At 48.6% G+C, this 16,422-nt stretch overlaps 2 protein-coding genes across 4 annotated transcripts in view; one reads left to right on the top strand and one right to left on the bottom strand.

Moving 5' to 3' along the window:
* Nucleotides 1-722, bottom strand: part of RPAP1 (RNA polymerase II associated protein 1) — a 33,368-nt gene extending 32,646 nt beyond the window's left edge. For all 3 annotated transcript variants that reach the window (XM_030814267.1, XM_030814268.1, XM_030814269.1), the window contains exon 1: nucleotides 573-722. The gene's annotated coding sequence lies outside the window, so the exon portion shown is untranslated. The remainder of the gene's footprint in view (nucleotides 1-572) is intronic.
* Nucleotides 723-14,562: 13,840 nt separating this feature from the next.
* Nucleotides 14,563-14,987, top strand: LOC100581166 (elongin-C-like). The gene is made up of 2 exons (XM_012507202.2): nucleotides 14,563-14,701; nucleotides 14,770-14,987. Exons 1-2 carry the CDS (start codon nucleotides 14,602-14,604, stop codon nucleotides 14,958-14,960), a joined length of 291 nt encoding a protein of 96 aa, XP_012362656.1. The 5' UTR covers nucleotides 14,563-14,601; the 3' UTR covers nucleotides 14,961-14,987.
* Nucleotides 14,988-16,422: the final 1,435 nt, after the last annotated feature.

Here is a 16,422-nt window from a genome sequence, read left to right as displayed (position 1 = left end):
ACCTCAGTAACAATTATTTTAGTCGTAAGTAGAGCCACCAGTGTGTTTCCCCACAAATCCCAGCGCAGATTTGTCCAGAACCAATCCGTGCTAGAAGTGATAACATTTTCAGTTATTAATAGAATAAGAATGGGTTGGCCGGGCGCGGTGGCTCACGCCTGTAATCCTAAAGAGTAATGCCTAAAGAGTAACTCGTAAAAAAAAGTAGTCCTAACAATGGACCTCTGGGTTTATCCTGGCCTCTGAGGAGTCTCTGGGGCTCTTACATTGCAGCCTATCCTCCAGAGCCAGGATCCAATCCCGAGTCGGGACGCGTGACTGCCCTTACCGCTCAAGTCAAGGGCTCCAGTTAAGCCTCCTGGACCACCCAACTCTACAATGAGGAATCACCGAGTTGCAGCTTTCGCCGCCCGTTGAAGGGCCGTGCCCGAGATCTATGCACAGAGGAGGCCACAGTGGCTCCCTTACAGACCAAAGGCCCGCAGGCAGGTTCCAGCAAAGAAACTGGACACGCTACCCTGGGTCCTCCGCCCAGATCACCTGAAATCCGTCCCTCCAGCCCCGCCACCTACGTGCTCCAGGCCTGTCTGGGCGCCGCCATCTTGCCCCGCAGAGATCGCGTTTCCGCCGCCGCCAGATTCCAGCTTCCGCCCCGCAGCCCAGCCCCGCCTCTCCCGGGTTTATCTCGGAGCATTCTGGGCTTTGCTCGTTCAGCGTGGCGGACTGGTGAGCGTGGTGCTGCACGGCTGGCGGTTTATTACTCCCACGTAAGCTCTATACCATCACCCAGAACACACATCCTTTTTTTTTTTTTTTTTTTTGAGGCAGAGTCTTGCTCTGTCGCACAGGCTGGAGTGCTGTGGCGCAATCTTGGCTCACTGCAACCTCCGCCTCCCGGGCTCAAGCGATTCTTGGGCCTCAGCCTCCCGAATAGCTGGGATTACAGGTGCCCGCCACCACGTCTGGCTAATTTTTGTATTTTTAGTAGAGACGGAGTTTCACCATGTTGGCCAAGCTGGTCTCGAACTCCCGACCTTAGGTAATACGCCCACCTCGGCCCCCAAAGTGCTGTGATTACAGGATGCACCACCACGCCTGGCCCACACATCCTTCTGATGTACAGCAGGCACAGCCCCTTCTGCACATACGACACCCCTGGCGGGACAGAGCGTTCCTGAGACGTCCCTCTGCACTCACCAGCCAGTGTTACCACATCCCACATCCCAGCACCCACGCCCACGGCAGCACACAGAAACGTGGACACACACACACACACCCCAATGTGACGAATGTGTTTATGGACGAGCTAGAAGGTAACCATGAAAAAGGCCCAAGGAAAGAACACTGCCAGTGTGCACTGCGGAAATGGTGGTGGTGAGAAGAGAGGGAATAAAGCTTCCTTGCTAGCAAGGTTATCTTCTCCAGAATCTTGCCTTTGTTCATCCCACTCTCCTTGGAAATCCTCCCTCTTTTCCCTGCCACCCCTGTCTCTAAAGGATAACTCTTTAAGGCCTAGCTGGCGTCAACTCTAAAACCTCCTGCCAGCCACGCCTACTCACCGAACTTTCCTTGGAATCACCTGGAATCTTACCGCCTGCACCAGTTGTGTGGTATGCTGAGAACACACTGCCAACTACCAACTGTCACCTGTTACCTTTTCACAGGCATATGTCCTGTTCCCTTGAATAGACTGTCAGTTCCTTGTGGGCACCAGACCTTGTACTTTGCATCTAAATACTGAGCACCCAACATGTTGCCATGCACATAGTAGGACCTTAAGTAAATCATTTCTAGACCGAAGGACATCATGGGGCAGCCAATGTTAGTCCAGTGGCTTTCCAACTTTAGCAGGCACCAGAATCAACTGGAAGCCTTGTTAAACCAGATTGCTGGGGCCGGGCACAGTGGCACATGCCTATAATCCCAGTACTTTGGGAGGCTGAAGCTGACAGATCACCTCAGATCAGGAGTTCGAGACCAGCCTGACCAACATGGTGAAACCCCATCTCTACTAAAAATACAAAAATTAGCAGGGCATGGTGGTGTCCACCTGTAGTCCCAGCTACTCAAGAGGCTGAGCCAGGAGAATCGCTTGAACCTGAGAAGCGGAGGTTGCAGTGAGCCAAGATGGAACCACTGCACTCCAGATTGGGTCACAGAGCCAGACTCTGTTTCAAACAAAACGAAACAGATTGCTGAGCTTCAATCTTTGAGTTTCTGATTCAGTAGGTTTTTCTTTTTCTCTTTTTTTTTTTTTTTTTTTTTTTTAAGACGGAGTCTTGCTTTTGTCGCCCAGGCTGGAGTGCAGTAGCATGATCTCGGCACACTGCAACCTCCTCCTCCTGGGTTCAAGTGATTCTCCTGCCTCAGCCTCCCGAGTAGCTGGGACTACAGGCGCCCGCCACCATGCCCAGCTAATTTTTGTATTTTTAGTAGAGACGGGGTTTCACCATGTTGGCCAGGCCGATCTCAAGCTCCTGACCTCAGGTGATCCACCTACCTCAGCCTCCTAAAGTGCTGGGATTATAGGCATGAGCTACTGCACCTGGCCTGATTCAGTAGGTTTTCTTTTTTTTTTTTCTTTTTCTTTTTTTTTTATGACAGAGTCTCACTCTGTTGCCTAGGCTGGAGTGCACTGGTGCAGTCTCATCTCACTGCAACCTCCACCTCCCGGGTTCACGCCATTCTCCTGCCTCAGCCTCCCGAGTAGCTGGGACTACAGGCACCCGCCACCATGCCAGGCTAATTTTTTGTATTTTTAGTAGCGACAGGGTTTCACCGTGTTAGCCAGGATGGTCTCGATCTCCTGACCTCGTGATCTGCCTGCCTCGGCCTCCCAAAATGCTGGGATTACAGGCGTGAGCCACTGTGCCCGGCTGATTCAGTAGGTTTCTAATAGAGCCCAAAAATTTGCATTTCTACCAAGTTTCCAGGTGATGCTGCTGGTCCCGCACTACAGCAGATCTATAATCCTCTTGGCTTCAACTACAGCCGTAAATTTCGGCTACTAGGATTTAGTCATCTTGAGGTCCAAAATAGTACTAGACCTGGTCAGAAGTTATGGAGGTAGCGGGATGAGGGAGAGGAACTGGAGCCAAATATGCAGAATGAATGATAGTAGAAAATAATTGTTCACAATGAAATAACGATATAATGGCTCCTGGCAATGGTGCCACCATGCCCAGCTAATTTTTGTATTTTTAGTAGCGACACGGTTGGACCACGTTGGCCAGGCTGGTCACGAACTCCTGACCTCAGGTGATCTGCCAGCCTCGGCCTCCCAAAATGCTGGGACGATAGGCATAAGCCACCATGCCCAGCTCCAGCATGCTATTTTAACAAGCCTTCCACTTAATTTTGGTGCCTGCTAAAGTTGGAAAACACACCCAGCCCCATATAAAGTCTTCATCAACCTTTGACCTAATAGTTTTAACAGTCATTGTTTAACAACTAGGTGAAAGGTTGATGCAGACTTTATATGGATGGATCAGGTTGCCATTATATGAACTTACTGATGAATCTTTTCTACTCTTTTGAGATAGGGTCTTGCTCTCTTGCCCAGGCTGGAGTACAATGGTGCAACCTCAGCTCACTGCAACCTCTGCTTCCCTCTGCTTCCTGAGCTCAAGCGATTCTCCTGCCTCAGCCTCCTGAGTAGCTGGGACCCCAGGCCTGAACCAAATGTGGCTAATTCTTGTATTTTTTGTAGTGACAGGGTTTTGCCATGTCACCTAGTCTAGTGTCAAACTCCTGGGCTCTAGTGACTCACCTGCCTCAGCCTCCCAAAGTGCTGGGATTACAGGCATGAGTCACTGCACCAGCCGAGACTATTTATTTATTATTTATTTTATTTTATGTTTTTGAGATGGAGTCTTGCTCTGTTGCCCAGGCTGGAGTGCAGTGGCATGATCTTGGCTCACTGCAGCCTCCGCCTCCTGGGTTCAAGTGGTTCTCCTGCCTCAGCCTCCTAAGTAGCTGTGACTATAGGTGTGTGCCACCATGCCTGGCTAACTTTTTTTCTTTTTTGTGTGTGACAGAGTTTCGCTTTTGTTGCCTAAGCTGCAGGGCAATGGTGTGATCTCGGCTCACTGCAAACTCTGCCTCCTGAGTTCAAGTGATTCTCTTGCCTCAGCCTCCCAGGTAGCTGGGGTTACAGGCGTGCACCACCACGCCCAGCTAATTTTTGTATTTTGAGTAGAAACAAGGTTTCACCATGTTGACCAGGCTGGTCTCATACTCCTAACTTCAGGTGTTCTACCCACCTTGGCCTCCCAAAGTGCTGGGATTACAGGCGTGAGCCACCGCGTCCAGCCACTTTTTGTATTTTTAGTAGAGACAGGGTTTCACCATGTTGGTCAGGCTGGTCTCAAACTCCTGACCTCAGGTGATTTGCCCACCTCAGCCTCCCAAAATGCTGGGATTACAGGCGTGAGCCACTGCACTGGGCAGAGACTATAACATATGAAATGTGGTCTTTGTTTATATCTTCATTTTTGAAACTTTTTTTGAGACTGTTAGGGAATACTAAATATAAACTAGATTTTGTATGATATTAAGGATTTATATATGTTTTTTTGAGATAGGGTCTTGCTTTGTCACCGAGGCTGGAGTGCAGTGGTGCTGTCATGACTCACTGCAGCCTTGACCTCCTAGGCTCAAGTGATCCTCCCACCTCAGACTCCCAAGTAGCTGGGACCACAGGTGCATGCCACCACACCCAGCCAGGATTTATGAAATTTTTATTGGGTAAGACTATGTTTTTTTCTTTCAAAGCCTGGGTGTAGTGGCTCATGCCTATAATCTCAGCACTTTGGTAGGCTAAGGCAGGAGTATTGCTTGTGGCCAGGAATTCAAGACCAACCCGGGCAACATAGGAAGACCCTGTTTCTACAAAAAAATTTTTTTAAATTAGCTGGGTGTGGTGGCACCTATAGTCCTATCGATGCAGCGGCGGGAGAATGGCTTGACCCCAGGAATGTGAGGCTGCAGCAAGCTGTTTGCACCACTGCACCGCAGCCTCAGTGACAGAGCAAGACTTTGTCTCTGAAAAGAATTTTTTGAGACGGAGTCTCACTCATGTCGCCCAGGCTGGAGTGCAATGGTGCAATCTCAGCTCACTGCAACCTCCACCTCCCAGGTTCAAGCTATTCTCCTGCCTCAGCCTCCTAAGTAGCAGGGATTACAGGTGCCCACGACCACGCCTAGCTAATTTTTGTACTTATAGTAGAGACGGGGTTTCGCCGTTTTGTCCAGGATGGTCTCAAACTCCTGACCTCAGGTGATCCGCCTGCCTCAGCTTCCCAAAGTGCTGGGATCACAGGAGTGAGCCACTGCACCTGGCAAAAGAATATATATATATATTTTTTTGAGATGTAGTCTCACTTTGTCGCCCAGGCTGGAGTGCAGTGGCGCTATCTTGGCTCACTGCAAGCTCTGCCTCCAGGGTTCACGCCATTCTGCCTCAGCCTCCTGAGTAGCTGGGTTTACAGGCGCCCGCTACCACGCTCAGCTAATTTTTTGTATTTTTAGTAGAGACAGCGTTTCACTGTGTTAGCCAGGATGGTCTTTATCTCCTGACCTCGTGATCCACCCGCCTCAGCCTCCCAAAGTGCTGGGATTACAGGCGTGAGCCACTGCGCCCGGCTAGAATATTTTTTTTTGAAAAATAAATAATTTTAGAATGGTTTTAGATTTACAGAAAAATTGCAAAAAGTTTCCATTTAACCCACTTTCCCTTATTTACATCTAATATTAATATTGTTGTTAGAGTTATTATTATTTTACTTATTTTTTATTTTTTGAGAGAGTCTCACTTCATCCCCCAGGCTGGAGGCCGTCCCACACGATCTCTGCTCACTGCAACCTCCGCTTCCCAGGTTCAAGGGTTTCTTGTGCCTCAGCACCCCAAGTAGCGAGGGCTACAGGCCTGCGCCACCACGCCAGGCTAATTTTTGCATTTTTAGTAAGGATAGGCTTTGTTGGCCAGATTGCTTTCAAACTCCTGACCTCAGTTGATCTGCCCACTTCAGCCTCCCAAAGTGCTAGGATTACAGGCATGAGCCATGGTGCCCAGCCCTGTTGTTAAATTATTGACAAATATTGATAGATTGTTGCCAACAAAAGTCTATACTATATTCACATTTCCTCAATTTCCCTCATGTCTTGTTTCTTTCTTTCATTTTTTTTTTTTTTGAGATAGAGTTTCGCTGTGTTGCCCAGGCTGGAGTGCAGTGGCACGATCTCGGCTCACTGCAAGCTCCGCCTCTCAGATTCAAGTGATTCTCCTGCCTCAGCCTCCGCAGTAGCTGGGACTACAGGTGCCCGTTACCAGGCCTGGCTAATTTTTTGTATTTTTAGTAGAGACGGGGTTTCACCGTGTTAGCCAGGATGGTCTCGATCTCCTGACCTCGTGATCCACCCGCCTCGGCCTCCCAAAGTGCTGGGATTACAGGCGTGAGCCACCGCGCCTGGCCATTGTTTCTTTTCTAGGATCACATCAAAGATACCACATTACATTTATTTTTATGTATGTATTTATGTATGTATGTATGTATTTATTTTTTGAGACAGAGTCTTGCTCTGTCGCCTAGGCTGGAATGCAGTGGCGCAGTCTCAGCTCACTGCAACCTCCACCTCACAGGTTCAAGAGATTCTCCTGCCTCAATCTCCCGTGTAGCTGAGATTACAGGCACCCACCGCCATGTCCTGTTAATTTTTGTATTTTTCGTAGAGTCAGCGTTTCACCATGTTGGTCAGGCTGGTTTCGAACTCCTGACCTCAAGTGATCCGCCAGCCTTGGGCTCCCAAAGTGCTAGGATTGCAGGCATGAGCCATCATGCTGGACCTTTATTTATTTTTGAGACAGGGTCTCCTCCGTTGCCCAGGCTGGAGTGCAGTGGCACAATCACAGTGTATCACAGCTTCAACCTCCTGGGCTCAAGGTATCCTCCTACCTTAGCCTCCCAAGTAGCTGGAACCACAGGTGTGTGCCATCAGGCTTGGCTAATTTTTTATTTTTATTTTTGTAGAGACAGAGTTGCCATGTTGCCCAGGCTGGTCTTGAACTCCCAGCCTCAAGGGATCCTCCCATCTCGGCCTACCAAAGTGTTGGGATTACTGGTGTGAGCCACTGTGCCAGACCTACATTGCATTTAGTTGTCAAGTCCCCTTAGGCGCCTCTTGGCTATAACAATTTCATGGACTTTTTATATTTTTGATGACTTTTACAGAGTGGAGTAATACTGGTAGGGTGTTTTGTAGAATGCCCCTCAGTTGGAGGCCTGGCATGGTGGCTCATGTGTGTAATCCCAACACTTTGGGAGGCCAAGGTTGGTGGATCACTTGAGGTCAGGAATTTGAGATCAGCCTGGCCAACATGCTGAAACCTTGTCTCTACTAAAAACACAAAAAAATTAGCCAGTGGTGGCACATGTCTGTAACCCAGCTACTTGGGAGGCTGAGGCAGGAGGATCCATTGAATCTGGGAGGTGGAGGTTGCTGAGATTGTGTCATTGCACTCCAGCCTGAGCAACAGAGTGAGAGTCTGTCTCAAAAAAAAAAAAAAAAAAAAAAGGAATGCCTCTTAATTAGGATTTGTCTGATGTTTCTCTCATGATTAGACTGGGGTTATAGGTTTTTGAGAGGAAGACCACAGGTTAGGCCGGGCGCGGTGGCTCACGCCTGTAATCCCAGCACTTTGAGAGGCCATGGCGGGCAGATCACGAGGTCAGGAGATCGAGACCATGGTGAAACCCCGTCTCTACTAAAAATACAAAAAATTAGCTGGGCGCAGTGGCGAGCGCCTGTAGTCCCAGCTACTCGGGAGGCTGAGGTGGGAGAATGGTGTGAACCCGGGAGGCGGAGCTTGTAGTGAGCCGAGATTGCGCCACTGCACTCCAGCCTGGGCGACAGAGCGAGACTCTGTCTCAAAAAAAAAAAAAAGACCACAGGTTAACCTGCCAATTTTATTACATCCTGTTATCAACATGTCTTATCATTAATGGTATTAACCTTAATCACCAGCTGAGGTAATGTTTGTCAAGTTTCTCCACTGTAAAGTTATGCTTTCACCCCTGCTTTTCATACTGTACTCTTTGGAAGGAAGTCACTATGTGCAGATCACAATGAGTGGGCAGTCGTGCTCTGCCTCCATGTGGGTGGAGCGCCTACATACATTATTTGGAATTCTTCTGCATGGAAGAGGTCTGTGTTCCCCATTGATTGATTGATTGATTATTATTATTTTGAGGCAGAGTCTGGCTCTGTTACCCAGGCTGGAGTGCAATGGTGCGATCTCAGCTCACTGAAACCTCTGCCTCTTTTTTATGGCAATTCTCCTGCCTCAGCCTCCCAAGTAGCTGGGATTACAGGCACCCACCAACACACCCGGCTAATTTTTTGTATTTTTAGTAGAGACGGGGTTTCACCGTGATGGCCAGGCTGGTCTCAAACTCCTGACCTCAGGTGATCCACCCCTGTCAGCCTCCCAAAGTGCTAGGATTACAGGCGTGAGCCACCGCACCCGGCCCCCATTGATTTATTTATTAATATAGATACAGGCTTTTATACATTGGGTTATGATTCAATACTGTTTTATTTTATTTATTTACTTTTTGAGACAGAGTATCGCTCTTTTGCCCAGGCTGGAGTGAAGTGGTGCAATCTCAGCTCACTGCAACCTTCAGCCCCTGGGTTCAAGCGATTCTCCTGCCTCAGCCTCCCAAGTAGCTGGGATTACAGGCATGTGCCACTGCACTCAGCTAATTTTGTATTTTTAGTAGAGATGTGGTTTGGTTTCACCATATTAGCCAGGCTGACCTCGAACTCCTGACCTCAAGTGATCCACCCGCCTCAACCTCCCAAAATGCTAGGATTACAGGTGTGAGCCACCACACCCAGCCAATACTATTTTATTTTGTTGCTCAAATTTTTTCACCTCTCCAGTGACCTTTTACTATACCCCGTCGGGGTGTGTGTGTGTGTGTGTGTGTGTGTGTGTGTGTGTGTGTGTGTGTTTCCTTATGTTCTGGCATTACAAGAAAGTAAGGAAATAGCTCTTCTTGTATATTTCCTGCCCCAATCCTAGAATCAGTCATTTCTTCAAGGACTCTTGAAGAAGTTATTAGAGAATAACTGTTATTGGAGAATGGTATTAGAAACCAAGATCTGGGCCAGGCACAGTGGCTCACACTTGCAATCCCAACACTTTGGGAGGCCTAGATGGGAGGACAGCCAGAGGCCAGGAGTTTGAGATCAGCTTGGTCAACAAAGGGAGACCCTCATCTCTAATAATAATAATATTATTAAACCAAGATCTGCGTGGTAAGTATGCTCATTGCTACTGGGGTGTCTTGCTTTTTCGCCCTTCTCAACTGACAGAGTAAGTGAATATATGTATGTATACTACAGCATACACACATATCTATAACTTTCTCTATGTAATCATCTGTATATATGGGTCAGTTTTTTGTTTTTGTTTTTTTGAGACGGGGTCTCGCTCTGTTGCCCAGGCTGGAGTGCAGTGGTGCAATCTCGGCTCAGTGCCAGCTCCGCCTCCTGGGTTCATGCCATTCTCCTGCCTCAGCCTCCCAAGTAGCTGGGACTACAGGTGCCCGTCACCAGGCCCGGCTAATTTTTTGTATTTTTAGTAGAGATGGGGTTTTACCGTGTTAGCCAGGATGATCTCGGTCTCCTGACCTCGTGATCCGCCCGCCTTGGCTCCCAAAGTGCTGGGATTACAGGCGTGAGCCACTGCGCCCGGCCAGGTCAGTTTTTTTTTTTTTAAGTCTACCTGTTACAGATATATATTATAATATTTACAGCTGAAATTATATGGCTAAGATTTGCTTTTAAAAACTTCAGCAATCCGGCTGGGAGTGGTGGCTCACGCCTGTAATCCCAGCACTTTGGGAGGCTGAGGCAGGTGGATCACGAGGTCAGGAGATCGAGACCATCCTGGCTAACAGGGTGAAACCCTGTCTCTACTAAAAATATAAAAAATTAGCCAGCCGTGGTGGTGGGCGCCTGTAGTCCCAGCTACTCAGGAGGCTGAGGCAGGAGAATGGCGTGAACCCAGGAGGCGGGGCTTGCAGTGAGCTGAGATAGCGCCACTGCACTCCAGCCTGGGCGACAAAGCAAGACTCCGTCTCAAAAACAAAAATAAAAATAAAAAAAAAACTTCAGCAATCTCTGGTTGTCTAGTGGTTAGGAATAAAAGTTGAAGAAAAAAAAAACCTCCAGCAAAACAGCAAACTAGGACAATGAAATACAATTGACTAAGATAATCATTGAAGGAGGATGCCAGGTACACTGGGGATTCACTCATTATACTGTTCTCTCTACTTGCATGTATGTTTGAAATATTCCGCTGGGCACGGTGGCTCACGCCTGTAATCCCAGCACTTTGGGAGGCCAAGGTGGGTGGATCACAAGGTCAGGAGTTCAAGACCAGCCTGGCCAATATGGTGAAACCCCATCTTTACTAAAAATACAAAAATTAGCTGGGCATGGTGGCATGTGCCTGTAGTCCCAGCTACTCGGGAGGCTGAGGCAGAAGAATCGCTTGAACCGGGAGGCCGAGGTTGCAATGAGCTGAGATAGCACCACTGCACTCCAGCCTGGGTGACAGAGCAAGACTCAGTCTTAAAAAAAAAAAAGAAAAAGAAATATTCCATAATATAAAATAATATGACTGGGTGCAGTGGCTCATGCCTGTAATCCCAACACTTTGGGAGGCCGAGGTGGGCAGATCACAAGGTCAGGAGTTCGAGACCAGCCTGGCCAACGTGATGAAACCCTGTCTCTACTAAAAATACAAAAATTAGCTGGGCGTGGTGACACGAGCCTGTAATCCTAGCTACTCAGGAGGCTGAGGCAGGAGAATCGCTTGAGCCTGGGAGGCAGAGGTTGCAGTGAGCTGAGATCGCGCCACTGCACTCCAGCCTGGACAACAGAGTGAAACTCTGTCTCAATAAATAAATATGTACATACATACATACATACATACATAAAATAAGAAAATAGAGCCAGAAAAGCCTCACCGACCAGGCTGCAGTTAAAGAGGGTCAAATAGAGAAAGACAGCCAGCCAGCTACAAGGCATTAACACACACGCACATACAGGCACACACGCAAGCATACATACACGCACATGCATACACACACATATACATACAGATGCACACACACATACAGGCACACACACATTCACACATACCCATACACACACAAAACTCTTTCTCCCACGGCCATCCTTAGGTGAAATTTTGAAGATGAAAGTTTTTCTTCCATGTTTGGACCCATCTGCCCTTTCAGAAACCCCAACCTTATTGCTCTACTGCTTCCTAAATCTGCTTTTGGAGGGAAATCTGATCATTTGAAATATTTCCTGTGACTGAAAGTCAAAGTGTGGTCCTCTTAGGAATTTACATTTCTGTGTCATCTTCGATGGGGCAAGAAGTTGCATTGTTTCTGGCTTAGGAATTTCAGGCAGTGGGTGTTTGACAGGGACAGCAACAATCCCCAGCACATGTGGAATTACACATATAGGTAATGTTTCTACCAGTCCCAGAGGCTTCTGTAAGGTGAGGAACACAGTCTGTGGCCTGCCCCATCCCCCCATCCCTTGAGTGGAACTTGCCCACTCTCACCTCTTTTTTTTTTTTTTTTTGAGACAAGATCTCGCTCTGTCACCCAGGCTGGAGTGCAGTGGCACCATCTCAGCTCACTGCAGCCTCCACCTCCCGGGCTCAAGTGATCCTCCCACTTCAGTGTCCCAAGTAGCTGGAACTACAGGCATGCGCCACCACACCTGGCTAATTTTTGTATTTTTGGTAGAGACAGGGTTTCACCATGTTGGCCAGGCCGGTCTTGAACTCCTGATCTCAAGTGATCTGCCCGCCTCAGCCTCCCAAAGTGCTGTGATTATAGGTGGGAGCCATCACGCCCGGGCAACTTTCATCTCTTGAGACAGTAGTTGGGAAAGGACAGGTCTTTGGTTATACAACCGGTGAGACTGTCATGACCCTGCAGCTCACCATGGTTTCCTCTTGTTTCCCCCACTTTAGGGGTGGGGCAGAAGGCCTTAACTCTGAAAAAGCTGAAACAGGTGCTTTTTGACACTGCTGGAAGTTGGTAGCAGAGTGCCCTGCTTCTGTGGACAGTGGTTTTTATCTCCAGGTTTGTCTTCATCTTCTCTGGATCCTTGGCCTCCTTGAACAGTTCTGGGTCATAAAAGGCTGAGAGTGGGCAGAGACTTATTTTACTAGATTAGTGAGATGCTGTGCCCAACCTAGTCCCATCCATAATAAGGGGCTGCCACTGGCCCTTCCTCTCACTCAGTCTTCCTCCACCCCTGCAGCCCCTTCTTACTCCTCTGGAATAGAGTATAGCTGCCTCTGGTTCTGTTATAAGGACAGGAACTCCTGGGACAGCTACTCCCGCATTAGGTCAAAAACATTTCCTGTTGATTTGATTAGTTTCCTTCCAAACAATGCATTTATGGAAGAAGAAGAGCTTTTGCAGGCATGCATTTGCACAGGCAGCCAACCTCCTCCAGTCACACACAGACACACACACACACCTCCACACCCACACGCACACACTTTCTTCTCATCCGCCCACAAAGCATCAGTCACATTTAGAATTTGCACAAATGCACACCCTCATACATCACAATGCACACCCTCTCATCCACCTACACGTCTCTTCCACAAAATCACACCTGCTCACATACCCTTAGAAGCACATTCCTATACTGTGCCCAGAGAGAGAAAGGTGGGGGAGATAAGCAAGGAGAATGGGTTATAAGGGCTCAGGAGGTCAAACCTCTGTAGGAGCTGAAAAGTCAGAAGACCAGGACCCCCCACTCCTCTCTGTCCTTTTTTTTTTTCTTTTCTTTTTTTTTTTTTTGAGATGGAGTCTTGCCCTGTCACCCAGGCTGGAGTGCAATGGCGCAATCTCGGCTCACTGCAACTTCCGTCTCCCAGGTTCAAGTGGTTCTCCTGCCTCAGCCTCCTGAGTAGCTGGGATTACAGGCACCCACCACCACATCCAGCTAATTTTTGTATTTTTAGTAGAGATGAGGTCTCACCATGTTGGCCAGGCTGGTATCGAACTCCTGACCTCATGATCCGCCCGCCTAGGCCTCCCAAAGTGCTGGGATTACAGGTGTGAGTCACAGCTCCTGGCCTCCTCTCTGCCCCTGTAAGTAGAAATACTATGGCTGGGCAAGGTGGCTCATGCCTGTAATCCCAGCACTTTGGGAGGCGAAGGTTGCAGTGAGCCGAGATCGCGCCATTGCACTCTAGCCTGGGTGACAAAGCGGGACTCCGTCTCAAAAAAAGTAAAAACAAAAAGAAATACTATGAATTGAGAGAGATTTAGAATTAGGGGTAGGGGAAGCAGGAACTCAGGGCCCCCGTCCCACACAGAAAGTGTGCTGCCCCTGTGACAGTGATGTATCTCAGGCTGGTGGCTGAGGTGGGAAGTTTGTCAAGGCTGCAAGTGGCATCCATCACATGTCTGAGAAGCCCATTTTGACCAGTAGAAAAGGATGGCCTTTAGGGTGGGGTTCCCTATCAACTCAGGAAATGGTGGGGAGGGAATGAAGAGAGATAAGGAAGTAAAAGGCTGGGTTGGGCTCTGGGTCCACCATCCTCTAGAATGAATCTTACTAATGTCAGCCGGAATCAAGAGGAGGAGGCTCCCCTTCACTGGAAACTTGAAGTCCCCCTCAGAGAAAAGGCGGGAGAGAGGGCTTGGAAAAGTAGCAGCCCAGGCAATTCTGCCTTCGGCCCCAGACTATTGTCTGCCTGCCCTGACTCAGCCCAAACTCAGAAACTGTGGATTCTGGAAAGCAACAAGACTTTTCCTTTGGGAAAGTGTCCTGAAGCTGACCCACAGTGCTCAAGAAAATTGGCAGAGAGCCCAGGCACAGTGGCTCACACCTGTAATCCCAGTATTTTGGGATGTCGAGGTGGGCGGATTACCTAAGGTCAGGAGTTTGAGACCAGCCTGGCCAACATGGTGAAACCCTGTCTCTACTAATAATACAAAAATGAGCAGAACATGGTGGTGGGCACCTGTAATCCCAGCTACTCATGAGGCTGTGGCAGAAGAATCGCTTGAACCCATGAGGCAGAGGTTGCAGTGAGCCAAGATCGCACCATTGCACTCCAGCCTGGATGACAAGAGTGAAACTTCATCTAAAAAAAAAAAGAAGAAGAAGGAGAAGAAGAAGAGGAAGAGGAAGAAGAGAAGAATAGGAGGAGGAGGAGGCGGGGGAGGGGAAGGGGAAGTGGAAGGGAAAGGGGAAGAGAGGGAGAGGGAGAAGAAGAAGAAGGAGAAGAAGGAGAAGAAGAGGAGGAAGAGGAAGAAGAAGAAGAAGGAAGAAGAAGAAGAAGGAAGAAGGAAGAAGAAAGAAGAAGAAAATAATTGGCAGAGAGCTCAGTGAAACAGAGACAGAGGAGACGGAAGTGAGTGACACACTCTGCGTCCTCGCCTCACCAGGAAACTACTAAAGTTCCTGGGGAAGCAAAGTAGAATTTCATAAGAACAAAATGGAGGGGAGAAAACCTATGGTGGCTGTGAAGGCCCTGATGCCATGTATGTCAAATTGATATCATCTGATGGCCATGACTTTATTGTAAAAATAGAACATGCATTAACATTAGGCACGATAAAAGCCATGTTGAGTGGCCCAGGCGTTTTATGGGTTTGGCTCTTAAATTTAGGTCTTTGGTCTTAAGTTAATTTTTGTTTACGCTGTGAGGTCAGTTTGCTGAGAACGAAACCAATGAGGTCAATTTTAGAGAGATACCTTCACATGTGCTATCGAAAGTACGCCTGTATTTTACCTACAAGGTTCGCTACACTAACAGCTCCACCGAGATTCCCGAATTCCCAATTGCACCTGAAATTGCACTAGAACTGCTGATGGCTGCGAACTTCCTAGATTGTTAAATAAAATAAATTATAATAAACTGTTAACTCTTTTCAGTATTTAATACCTGTAGTTCAGTTAGTAACTTTTTCATATATAGCATGTTGCCTTTATGCAGTTTAACTATATAAAGTTCATTGCAAAGCAGATTACCTTCTGTTTTTTTTGCATAGCAATCAAAGTTGAAATTTGTTTGCTACATCAAAAAATTAAGGACATTTTCACAAACTGAGAAATAAACAAATATGCCAATTAAAAAAAAAAGAAACAGAGACAGAGATATCTGGCCCCTGCCATCCATGTCTTGACAGTGCCTCATGAGTCTCTCCTCCTGCTGCCGCCTGGGGGCGCCCCCAGCTGGGTCTCAGGCTGCTGCCAGCACTGCTGTTGTTATCATTAGTGTAATTAATAAACAAGCACTGCTGGGGCCAAGTGGAAGAAGAGGCAGGCCCCTGCTGCTCAGGAGAATCTCTGAAAAGATCCAGTGAGCCTGCGGCAACCGGAGCTGAGTGGCTGGTCCCTCCTCTCCACCCAGGACCTCTGGAGGGGATGTGGGGTGGGCTTCCCCGCGGAGGGAAGGGCAAGGGGAGGAGCACACTTGGTAGGCTTGGTTTAGAACCAGCTCTGCATGTGCCTGACAGGATGTCTGTGGGCAAGGCCACCCCCGTGATTACTGGTTGTGGGGCAGGCTCTGAAGCAATTATTCATTCATTTAACAGGCATCTGCCTGTTTATTTATGGAAAGCCTACTGTGTGCAAGGTGGTCTACTAATAATAGCTAATGTTTGACTGGACAGTGTGACAACACAGCCAACTTTCACACTGGGTCCTGGGAAAAGGGGTAGAAGCAGGGGAAGCAACTAGGAAAAATGACAGCCCCAAAAGATATGGGCAATTGGGCTTTGGCCTGTGTAGCGTAGTGGTGGGGATATACATTAGGTAAAACCTGGGGATTACCAAGATCTTGGGAAACTCAAGACCCAGATTGGAAAACATACGGCAAGTGGGGCTGGAGAAAATAGGCATTTTTCAGGTAGGAGGGACTTGGAGATAAAGGCATGGCAATAGGACATGAATATGGGGATTTTGGGTGAACGGCTCAATGAAACAGAGGCACGAAGGGATGCTAGCCGATCCTGTTGGGGGAGCCCCGGGTGACGGCAGTTTCGGGGAGCCAGATGGATGGGAGTGTCTAGGGGTTGAGGTGCTCTAAGTCCTGAGAGGGGGGTGCTGGATTCTGGGATCAGAGTCCGAACAAGAGTTGGGGTGTGGTGGGGGCTGCCAGCGGGGTTTTGAGGGAAGGCTCTGGAGTGCTGGGTTAGAAAAGATGTTGGAGCGGGTTTAGGGAAAGGAGGGGCGTGGCCGGGGAGCCCATCCTGGAGGCCAAGCCGGATCCTCAGGTTTGGCTAGGGGGCGGCTGGGGCCGGGATGCCGGCGGGGCCGCGGGGGTCTGCGGCGCTGGCTGGGGTTCGCGCTCGGAGC

This window comes from Nomascus leucogenys, chromosome 6 (assembly GCF_006542625.1).
Source record: "Nomascus leucogenys isolate Asia chromosome 6, Asia_NLE_v1, whole genome shotgun sequence".
NCBI lineage: Eukaryota > Metazoa > Chordata > Mammalia > Primates > Hylobatidae > Nomascus > Nomascus leucogenys.
This window is presented reverse-complemented; position numbering and strand designations above follow the sequence as displayed.

Excerpts from the sequence above, each read along its gene's own strand:
- LOC100581166 (XM_012507202.2), top strand. The coding sequence starts at position 14,602 with ATGTATGTCAAATTGATATCATCTGATGGCCATGACTTTATTGTAAAA. Across the intron at positions 14,702-14,769 it reads AGCCATGTTGAGTGGCCCAG|GTCAGTTTGCTGAGAACGAA; the intron begins GCGTTTTATGGG and ends TTACGCTGTGAG.